The sequence below is a fragment of the Anomaloglossus baeobatrachus genome, chromosome 4, assembly GCF_048569485.1.
Source record: "Anomaloglossus baeobatrachus isolate aAnoBae1 chromosome 4, aAnoBae1.hap1, whole genome shotgun sequence".
NCBI lineage: Eukaryota > Metazoa > Chordata > Amphibia > Anura > Aromobatidae > Anomaloglossus > Anomaloglossus baeobatrachus.
Genome location: NC_134356.1, coordinates 282,515,863 through 282,528,039, shown reverse-complemented (window position 1 = coordinate 282,528,039; position 12,177 = coordinate 282,515,863). Strand labels below are relative to the sequence as shown.

At 44.1% G+C, this 12,177-nt stretch overlaps 1 protein-coding gene across 1 annotated transcript in view; it reads left to right on the top strand.

The window, feature by feature from the left end:
• Nucleotides 1–12,177, top strand: part of TSPAN8 (tetraspanin 8) — a 67,591-nt gene that overhangs the window by 32,218 nt on the left and 23,196 nt on the right. The window contains exons 4-7 of the mRNA XM_075342476.1: nt 517–591; nt 685–780; nt 2,227–2,343; nt 4,990–5,073. Of these exons, the coding sequence (XP_075198591.1) occupies nt 517–591; nt 685–780; nt 2,227–2,343; nt 4,990–5,073 (372 nt within the window). The remainder of the gene's footprint in view (nt 1–516; nt 592–684; nt 781–2,226; nt 2,344–4,989; nt 5,074–12,177) is intronic.

Genomic DNA, 12,177 nt, shown 5'->3' with positions numbered 1-12,177 from the left:
AGAGATAGGGAGAGGCTGGGGGATCAGACATCGCTACTTTGAAGCGTAATTCTGGATTGTAGGCCAGTCTAGGGTACCTCCCTAGCTTGAGGGTAAGCAAAGGGGCCCCCCAGTCACTCTCCACTTGTCTTTTCTTGATAGAATTCTTGAGGAAGCCTCTTCCACCCCGTGCTTGCCTAAGGTGTCTCCATTAGATCATTCCTCCTTGGTTCCCTGCCTGGGAGAGCTCACAGACTCCATTTACACATGTAGGACAATCTGAATACATACTAATAGGTTTCCCACTTAACCATGAAATTGGACCTAAGTGCAAGTGTTATCCCTCCCTGGGGCTGATTTCAATGACTGCAGTTTGGAAAATGCTTCTGTAATGTCTAAAATACATGAATAGGTCACAATACAAGTAAAAATAATGAGGTTATATTGTGAGCCAATTGGGCATGCATCCAGTCATTATTTATTTCGCTATTGCTGTTTTTTTCATCAGCACATTTTCCTTTTTGTTTTTCCATTTAGTTCTTCATCGGGCTGTTTTTGATCCTGGCACTTCAGTTAACAGCAGGGATTTTGGGGGTTGTTTATAAACCACAGGTAGGATGAACACAGAGATATAATTGTCTGCTGCCAGTCTTAAAGTAAAGCAACATTATTTTCATGGAATAATTTCTTTGTTTTCCTTGCTAGTTGGAACAAAAAGTGAATCAGACGTTGCATGATCTTCTACCATTAAATCAACAAAGCGAAGAGTTGAAGAAAGCATTGCACACCATCCAAGAAGAGGTAAGGCTTTCTTTGTATGCACAGGTACTGACTATTGGTAAAGGTATAATAGAATGATACCAGAATCATATTGTTATATGATGGTGGCTATAATGAAGAAGCAGCACTACAAAGGATAAAGCAAAGTCAATGTATTTACTCATGATCATGAATATGAATGATACAGAACTTCAAATTACAATGTTGCTCCATTTTGTTACAATGTTAGAATCTAAAGCCTGCTTTACACCTTACAATTAGGTGTGCGATCTCGTATGCGATGTGACACGCCCAGGTCGCATATACGATTTACTGAGATTGCACGTAGGTCGTTCATTTGCTGTCACACGTGCGTTAGTAGTCTATGTTAAATTGATCAATTTTGTGTGCGATCCTTTAGATCATGTGTTCTGTGACGTATGCATTGGGCACCTTTTTTTTTTATTTATTTATTGACTTGACAAGCGTGTGTAGGGATGCGTTTTTACTATGTCATCTGCCATTCAGCTCTGCTACATGGCCGCTGACAGCAGCCACAGACAGCCATGTAGCAGCGGTGAATGGTAGTTGACAGCAGACACAGACAGAGAGAGCCGCACTGTCAGAATGAACTCGGGTGAACTTCACCCGACTTCATTGTCATGCTGCGGCTCTGTCTGTGTCGCGCCCTGATTAGCGGTCACCTGTGAAGGATTCACCGGTGACCGCTAAACTCCTGAGTAACTGAATTGAGCAGCCCTCTCTCATACTCACCGATCCCCGGCGCTGCAGAGCTTGCACGCTGTCACTGGATGCAGCGGTGGATGCAGCAGCGGTGGCCGCGGGTAACCTCAGTGACAGCTCAGCTGATCGCGTGGCTGTCTTCAGTTGCTGTGTGGAGGTGACCGGAGCGGCTGTGTCTGCTGCAGCTCCGGTCACCTCCATGCAGCAGCGCTGGATGCGACGCTGGAGCATCCTGGATTCCGCCGGACATGGAGGGCTTTTTGGGGCTGATTAAAGTGGTTAACCAGGGTATATGTTTGTGTTTTTTATTTCTAATAAATGATTTAGTCGACGCTTTTGCGCTCGTTAATCGTATCATCTAGGCTTTACACACTACGATGTCGAGAGCGACGCAGGAAGTGCGTCACTTTCGACATGACCCCACCGACATTGCACCTGCGATGTCGTAGTGTGCAAAGTACCCCTAAGTGTGACAGTTGTCCAGCTGAAAATGGCCTTGGTATTAGTACGCCTCACTCCTCCACAGGTTATGTGGCAGTTGCACCCTCCACTACTGCAATCGCTCTGTTACATGTGAGGCAGTGAGTTTGGAAGAGATAAGCCCTGTATTTCTCATTTTGGACAAGTCATTTCAATAAATTGTTAGAATTCTGTATTTTCTCATTTTTTGGCCCAGATCTGTTTAGAAATTCAGAGATTTATTGATATGTGTCGGTGAAATATTTCCATGTTTTTATTTCTTAGAACAAGTGCTGTGGTGTTATTAATGGTCGTAATGACTGGGGAAATACCGTTCCACCATCATGTATTTGTAATCCAGTAACTGATACAGACAAATGTAAGGCGGGTTTCTATAAGCAGGTAAGATTGTTTCTTTTGATCTCAATGATTGATATTGCTTGTCATACAAATGCCTCATGAACTGTGGCCTAGCTGCATAAGAGTTTAGAGAGTTGCACCTCAATATATATATACGTAGATAAACCTCAATTAGCTATTCTCCCAGCTCCACCCACATCAGCTTTATTTGTGGATTAAGTTGTAGAGTTTAGGCTAAACGATTTTTAGGACCCTGGTCCTGGGCTCTTTGTCGGTGCTCTATAGCAGCTGGACCAAAGCTGGTAATATTCCCATCTCCTTTGATCTGCAATAGGAGCGGACATATCGTTGGTGCAACCTGTGCAGGGCCCCAAGGGTTAAGGGGAGCCTACTAATGAGAAGTAGTGCAGGGAATGCCGCAGATAGCAGAAGGTTTTACTGATGTGAAATATTGCTCAACCCAAATAATCGGGTAAATTGTTGGTATAAATCTGAAACAGGACTGCTGTTGGGAAAAGGATATTATGATTTCTGTATGCCATCAAAATAAAAACAAATTGAAACTGAAGTTCTGCAAATTAAAAACTTGAAAAAGGCTAATATACTCTATATATACCAACAATGACACCCATGTAAACTGCAACTATGTTTCTTTCATTACTTTTAATATAAATGTACATTGGTTCCCACCTTAGTAATTGTTGCCATGGTTATTTATATATCTCAAATCTTCTGGACAACTCCTTTTAGTGGCAATATGTGTTAGGGAAAAAATGGTTAATGGTAGCTACAAAATAATATATACAAAATAGCAACTACAGGCATCTTAAAGAGATTATTAGTACTACCAGTACAGTAAGTCAGCAACACTGGGTGACTAGATGGTGTATGGTGACTATGTGTGTATAGTGACTATATGGTGTATGGTGGCTATATGGTGTACAGTTAGGTCCAGAAATATTTGGACAGTGACACAATTTTCGCGAGTTGGGCTCTGCATGCCACCACATTGGATTTGAAATGAAACCTCTACAACAGAATTCAAGTGCAGATTGTAACGTTTAATTTGAAGGTTTGAACAAAAATATCTGATAGAAATTGTAGGAATTGTACACATTTCTTTACAAACACTCCACATTTTAGGAGGTCAAAAGTAATTGGACAAATAAACCAAACCCAAACAAAATATTTTTATTTTCAATATTTTGTTGCGAATCCTTTGGAGGCAATCACTGCCTTAAGTCTGGAACCCATGGACATCACCAAACGCTGGGTTTCCTCCTTCTTAATGCTTTGCCAGGCCTTTACAGCCGCAGCCTTCAGGTCTTGCTTGTTTGTGGGTCTTTCAGTCTTAAGTCTGGATTTGAGCAAGTGAAATGCATGCTCAATTGGGTTAAGATCTGGTGATTCACTTGGCCATTGCAGAATGTTCCACTTTTTTGCACTCATGAACTCCTGGGTAGCTTTGGCTGTATGCTTGGGGTCATTGTCCATCTGTACTATGAAGCGCCGTCCGATCAACTTTGCGGCATTTGGCTGAATCTGGGCCGAAAGTATATCCCGGTACACTTCAGAATTCATCCGGCTACTCTTGTCTGCTGTTATGTCATCAATAAACACAAGTGACCCAGTGCCATTGAAAGCCATGCATGCCCATGCCATCACGTTGCCTCCACCATGTTTTACAGAGGATGTGGTGTGCCTTGGATCATGTGCCGTTCCCTTTCTTCTCCAAACTTTTTTCTTCCCATCATTCTGGTACAGGTTGATCTTTGTCTCATCTGTCCATAGAATACTTTTCCAGAACTGAGCTGGCTTCATGAGGTGTTTTTCAGCAAATTTAACTCTGGCCTGTCTATTTTTGGAATTTATGAATGGTTTGCATCTAGATGTGAACCCTTTGTATTTACTTTCATGGAGTCTTCTCTTTCCTGTTGACTTAGAGACAGATACACCTTCTTCACTGAGAGTGTTCTGGACTTCAGTTGATGTTGTGAACGGGTTCTTCTTCACCAAAGAAAGTATGCGGCAATCATCCACCACTGTTGTCATCCGTGGACGCCCAGGCCTTTTTGAGTTCCCAAGCTCACCAATCAATTCCTTTTTTCTCAGAATGTACCCGACTGTTGATTTTGCTACTCCAAGCATGTCTGCTATCTCTCTGATGGATTTTTTCTTTTTTTTCAGCCTCAGGAGGTTCTGCTTCACCTCAATTGAGAGTTCCTTAGACCGCATGTTGTCTGGTCACAGTAACAACTTCCAAATGCAAAACCACACACCTGTAATCAACCCCAGACCTTTTAACTACTTCATTGATTACAGGTTAACAAGGGAGACGCCTTCAGAGTTAATTGCAGCCCTTAGAGTCCCTTGTCCAATTACTTTTGGTCCCTTGAAAAAGAGGTGGCTATGCATTACAGAGCTATGATTCCTAAACCCTTTCTTCGATTTGGATGTGAAAACTCTCATATTGCAGCTGGCAGTGTGCACTTTCAGCCCATATTATATATATAATTGTATTTCTGAACATGTTTTTGTAAACAGCTAAAATAACAAAACTTGTGTCACTGTCCAAATATTTCTGGACCTAACTGTATGTCTCCTATTTGTATTTTCCATAGAATCGTATTATTGCTTGCCTTTAATGGACAGTTACTATTCATTTGTTCTACTGCTTTTCTCACACAGACATGTGCTTCAGTATTTGTTGACTACTACAAGAGCCATCTGATCATCATAATTGGAATTGCGTTTGGACTGGCAGCTGTAGAGGTATTGTATGAGGATCGGAAAATCTTACAAATCATCGCTATATTAAAGCCTATAAAGGAAAAACTGAAACACATATTGTAAAGCAATAATTTTTATTATTGTAGAAAATAGTTTTTTAAAAGAAAAACATGAAAATAGGAAGGCTAGAGAGAATGCACAGTAAATGAATAACCCTGAATTGGTCACCTGTCAGAAATAAGGCAAGTAAGCATGGAATGTGCCAATAATCAATACTTAAGATACAGTCAAAAAATGTAAATAATGGAGAAATCAAGTGGAGTAGGTCAGGTTCATGTGGTATAAACTATCTATTCCTAACAAATCAGTCTTGAAGACATGCATAAAGTGCCAAGTGCTTAAGAGGAATGAATAAATAAAGAATTAATTAATAATTATGTACAAAATGGAACCTGGACTTGTCCACATTGATCCTCTCCATGCACAAAAGAATACACTATATGGTGATAGGAAAATATAATAATACGCTCAGTATAGTAAATTCATCAAGAAGAGCATATATGGCATACATTAACATATCAGATGAAAGGCTAAAATAGTAATAGATAAATATAAGGTGCACAGTGCACTGTATACTATATAGAGCTAAATTCAATTATAAGCCTTTTTTGCATACTGCAGCATATTATATGGCATACTGTATATGCTGAGCGCATTACATATGAAGAAACCATATAGAGAAGGCACCACATAAGAAGTATTTAAACGGCACCTATAGTATTATAGTATGCATTGATATATCACTATATGTTCAATATGAAAGATTACATACCAGGGACCACAGGGAAGCTCCCCAACATGCGTTTCGCCGTCTTTTTCAAGGGAAACATACTTGTTTCAGTTTTTTCTTTATAGGCTTTAATGTATATGTATACTGGAACCATTAATATGTTTCCTCGCATATTGAAATCATCACTATAGTAGAGTTGTGCTATTTGGCACAGTTCAACATTGCACATTGTTTTCCATGAAGACTCAATATTTCATTAGAGAAACAGTTAAAGGGTTTGATAATTATTGAAACCTGGGCTACAAAGTGTAACCTTACGACCTGAAAGGTCTAGCAAATTCTTTGAAGTGGTCCTAATTGTTGTTAGGTTCTGAGCTAATGCAAGAGACTGCTGATAAGTCTTTGGCTTTACCCAGAAAGAAACGAGATGGGTTGATGAAACTTTACATTCATTCCACATTCTCTCCACTGATGTCAACACACTACTTACATCGGTATTCCAAGTTCTGTAACCTAGCAAAAAGAAGGATTTCAGTTGTGCCTCAAACCAGGCCTCCGTAGCAGCTATGGCATCAGAAATGGTGTGAATTTTCGTACCCTTGAGTTGTTTCTTCAGGTTTGGAAAAGATGATAGTCAGAGGGAGCTGAATTTGGTGAATAAGGTTGGTGATTTACCAGCTCTGACAGTTTTGCCGTGGTCGCTTGTGCAGTGTGAGCGGGGGCTTTGTCTTGCAAGAACAAGATTCCTTTGGACAACTTGCCATGCCTGTTAGCCTTCAGAGCTGCCTTCAATTGGTCCCAAGTTCAGTGTACTACCTTGCATAAATGGTAGAATACTTTTGAAGGTAGTCCACTAGCAGTACGCCCTTTTTATCCCAGAATACAGATGCCATCCCCTTAGTGGCTGATTTTTGCACCCTGAACTTCTTTGGTTGAGGAGAACCACTGTGCCTCCACTCTTTTGACTGCTCCTTGTCATTCAAATAAATCCAGGTCTCATCCATAGCGACCAGTCGATCCAGTAAGTTTTTATCAGTCCGGAAACTCTAACAAATGGACCGGGAAGTTTTCACTCGCATGCTCCTCTAATCTGTTGGCAAACATTTGAGGATCCACTTTGCAGATAGCTTCGTCATGTCCAAATGTTCATGGATAGTAACACAAACATGTTCTCGGGAAATCCCAATGATGTCTGCTATTGCTTTAGCTGAAATTCGTCAATTCTCTAGTATGAGCCTGTGTACAGCATCGACGATCTCTGGAACAACAACAACTCTCGGTCGTCCAGGATGTTCCTCATCATTGGTGCTGAAGTGGCCCGTTTTAAATTTGGCAACCCAGTTCTTAACAGTGGATTATGAAGGACATTGATCTCCCAATGTCTGCGACATATCACCATGAATATCCTTCACGGATTTTCCTTGCAGAAACAAGAATTTTATCACTCCTCTGCTCTCAGGTGTTGTGAATATCACATTAGACTCTGCCACTTTGGTTTCTCACATGCATAGAAAACTGCTGTCATCATAAGCAACAAACACAACATTTTGAAAAGCTATATTACACACATAATTTCATGTGATGTAATATTTGTTACCATAGAAACAAAAAAAGATCACAAAGCCAAAGACTTATCTGCAGCCCCTCGTATAAATAACAAAAAAAAAAAGAACATGATACAGAATAATTTTGCTTGCACTAAGAGTTAAATATTACAGGGGTATTAAGGGTCCACTCCTCATCTCTGATCATTCTAAAGAGTCACTACAGCTGTAAAAGCACATACAAGCCCGGTTATAGACAAAGCGGGGCCCTAAATGCTCAAATATTTCACCATCACACTCAAACATTTAGGTTACATTTAAAACGCGCTGAGTTCCGACCATTAAACAAGTGCGATCGGCAATATTCAAGCCCTGCGGTGCTTGTTTCTTTACACAGGCTGAGGAAGAATGATGGGCACACAACAATCACTAGTAGATCAATCTGTCCTAATACAGTATCATGTTATCAGCAGCACATCCCTCAGTTTTCACCATGTGATGTGCTGCTGAGAACAATGATTTTTGTTTCCCCATAAACAATCCAATTACCCGATGGATGGACAGAATTTTGCTATTTCGTTAGGCGATTGATGACCGGTTTACACCTATGAACTCTTATCTGTGCATCCGGGATTATAAATGGATACTACATACACTCAGTATGTGACACAAACACTGTGAATTACATATACAATACATATTTGTACACACACACACAGCACACATCCATGTATACAGAGTACATACAAATATGTCTTCTTCACACACACAAATATATATATATATCCAGGGAGAGACACTTTGTGTAACCACTTTTACTCTGACCAAAAGATGGGGATTCTGAACACAGGACTCGTTATATTACCTAAGAATTACTAAAAATGTTTAATAAAATAATTTTTCCAAACTGGAATATCAGTAAGAAGAATGTGTTAAAAGAATCATCTACTTAGAATTACATTTAACAGAGTTCCTATATACGTCTTACTAAGGTGTATTTATACACAAAAAAGTTACATTTGAATTATTAAAGAGGACCAACCATTAGGATTTTGCTACATGAGGTACCGTATTTTTCGCTTTATAAGACGCACTTTTTTCCCCCAAAATTGTGGGGAAAATAGGGGTGCGTCTTACAAAGTGACTGTAACTTACCGGGCAGTAATGCGGCGGTGGACTGAGTCACAGGAGGCTGGTGCGGCCGCCATGGATCCCCGGCAATCGGCTGCGGAGGCGGCCGCCATGGATTCCGCGGCAATCGGTTGCGGTGGCGGCAGCCATGGATCCCCCGGCAATCGGCTGCAGTGACAGCCGCCATGGATCCCCCGGCAATCGGCTGCGGTGGCGACCGCCATTGATCCCCCGGCAATCGGCTGCGGTGGCGGCAGCCATGGATCGCCCGGCAATCGGCTGCGGTGGCGGCCGCCATGGATCCCCCGGCAATCGGCTGCGGTGGCGGTCACCATAGCCGAAATCTTTATCTGCGCCTGCGCTGCCTCCAACGCGACTTCCGGAAAATGGCTGCGGAGGTGACGCAGGCGCAGATGGAGATCTTGGAGAAGCGAGATCTCCATCTGCGCATGCGCTGCCTTCCGTAGCCATTTTCCTGAAGTCCATCGCGTCGGAGGCTACGCAGGCGCAGATAGAGATCGCGGCTCTCAAAGATCGCGATCTGCGCATGCGCGGGCTCCATTTTAGATCTCCGCAGCAGCCGGAGACTATCATAAGAAGGAGGAGAGAGAAGAACGATTCTCCCTCTCCTCGCTAGGGCTGGATGCTGATTGGTGGAGACAACTTCTGCAGAGCTGCCTCCACCAATCAGTGATCTGAGCCTGACAAATGTTATCAGTTGAACGAAGGGTCCTAATAGGTGAGCAAAAAACACTGAAGGGGAACACAACCCCCATCATCAGCCTTCAGAATATACTGTATCAATCGGTGTATTCAGAAGGATGATGGGGGCTGTAGTCCTTTAGTGTAAACACTCCAGGGAGGGACTAATGTAGTGGCCAAAGTGTTAATGTGACTACCACCCCCCTCATCTTTAAGAATACAGCCATGTATGGTATACAGTACATGGGTGTATTCCTAAGGATGAGGGGGGTGGTAGTCCCAGATCCCCATAAAAGTGCATCATGCAGGTCCCCCATAGCCATGTCATCCACGGATCCCACATAACAGTGCATCATCCACAGGTACCCCATAATAGTGCGTCATCCACAGGTCCCCCATAATAGTGCGTCATCCACAGGTCCCCATAATAGTGCGTCATTCACAGGTCCCCCATAATAGTGTGTCATCCACAGGTCCCCCATAGCAGTGCGTCATCCACAGGTCCCCCATAGCAGTGCGTCATCCACAGGTCCCCCATAGCAGTGCGTTATCCACAGATCCCCCACAGCAGTGTCATCCACAGGTCCCCAATAATAGTGCATCATCCTCAGGTCCCCCATAACAGTGCGTCATCCACAGGTCCCCCATAGCAATGCATCATCCACATTTCCCCCATAATAGTGCATCATCCACAGGTCCCCCATAGCAGTGTGTCATCCACAGGTCCCCCATAGCAGTGCGTTATCCACAGATCCTCCACAGCAGTGTCATCCACAGGTCCCCAATAATAGTGCATCATCCTCAGGTCCCCCATAACAGTGCGCCATCCACAGGTTCCCCATAGCAGTGTGATCCACAGGTCCCCCATAGAAGTGCGTTATCCACAGGTCCCCCACAGCAGTGCATCATCCACAGATCCCCCCATAACAGACCCTCCTGTTGAGTCTAAATTGTTAAAATAATGTTTTTTTTAATTTTATTAAAATGTTTTAGCACACTATTTGGCTCAATTCTTTTTTTTTTTAATTTTCCTCCTCTAAAACCTAGGTGCGTCTTATAATCAGGCGCGTCTTATAAAGCGAAAAATACGGTAAATGCAGTGCAATACAGGCACTAATATGCTGAATCCAGGCATACTTCTTATAGAAAGATCAAATGCTTGGTTGATTAAATATGTTTAATCAAAGTTGTAAAAAAAGCATTGCACTTTGATTAACTGCTGCAACATGGCTGGGTCTTTGTGTGTCGGGTCCTAGGCGTTTATTCCTCCTCCAGTGTCCTAGTGGCTTTCCTCCTTTTATTTATTTGAATATTGCACAGCACCACCATTGCTGTTGTTGGTGGTGCGTGTGCATTGCTACAGTAAACAAGCAAACAAGGAAGAAAAAAGAGTGCTAAAAATTTGGGATCACCACTGATTAATAATCAAAAATCCTTTATTTGCAAAAATAGCCAATTGACAAAAAACATTTAAAAACACTAACAAAAAAGACATATACCAATACATAGAACATATAATAAAGTACTCATGATATCAAAAGCCCCAAAAGTTTGCAGTTGAAAAATAACAACGAATGAACAAGGATACTTAACATTGCAAAGCATGGTAGCTGAGGAGCAAGGGGGATGGGGATGTCTGTGTTGCAGGCGGCGGGGCGCTGCGCTCGCTAACACTCGGGTCCGGCGCTGCTGCTGCTGCTCGGTGGCTCGAGCGGTGGGCCGGATCCGGGGACTAGAGCGGCGCTTCTCGCCCGTGAGTGAAAAGGGGATGGTTTGGTTTGGGGATTTTGTCCGTGACGCCACCCACGGTTGTGGTGAGGTTATGACACCACCGCTGCTCTGGACGGGGATCCTGGGTACGATGACAGGGAGCAGCCGAGATGTTTTTCTCTCCCCTCCGTGGGTAGGGGGGATTGGTGGTCCCGGTGATGGTGACTGTAAGATGGATGGCGGGGTTTGGGGAGGTGCAGGGTCGTGGGAGGGCAGCGCAGTGCCAGGCGGCACGGTAGTACTCACTCAGCCAATGACACAGACAGAGTCTCTGATAAAACAAACGGCTGGATGGACGGGTCCCGCAGCCGGCTGCGATGGTCACTCCCGGTAGGTTGGCGGTGACTGTCTCTCCCTGCACCTGTAATATGTCTTCGGCTCCGATGGCTTCCCACCGGTAACCCGCTCCCCAGCGGTGTAGTTGCCAGAGGAGCCCCTTTTTGCCCACAGGCTCTGGCCCTGGGAACTCTAGCTGTGGCGGTAGCTGTATTTCCCTTCACGGTTGAGCGGTTGCCTTCAGTCGGGTCTTTGCTGCTGGGAAACCCCGGAGGTTCCCGTCGCTGACGGATTTGACCGGTTTAACGGCGACTCCAAGCCTGGTCGGGGTCCGTAGGCCCTGCCATATGGTGCTGGCTTCTCTTCGCTCCCCGGTCCGGTACCGGCGGGCCACTGCCCGTCCCCGGTCCTTACGGTTGTGCGTCAATCGGCCTCACCTGCAGACGGTCACCACCGTCTGCCAACCTTGCTGTTTGTGCCCGGGCCACGTACCCGGACACGGTCCGTCTGCTCCACTACCACTTCCCTCAACTCTCTAACTGTTCTCTCCCTCAACTACTGTCCTTTCCGGCCTCCAGGACTGTGTACTCCTCGGTGGGTGGGGCCAACCGCCTGGCTCCACCCCACCTGGTGTGGACATCAGCCCCTGGAGGGAGGCAACAAGGATTTGCGTATGTGACTGATGTGCCTAACCGGGGTGTGGGGTGTGTTGTTGTAGTACCTGTGACTTCCTGGCTTGTCCAGGGCGCCACATCTGCCTCACTCATATCGCCACAGGCCGTGTGGCTTTACATTGCCACATTTTGCATTGCCACAGTACTCAGGTCTTCATTAAAATAGTGCCAGAGTTCGCACATGCGCGTACCGCATTCTCCGGCGCCATTTTATTAAACACACTGCGGTGAAGACTATAAGAAGTATGGGCATATGTAG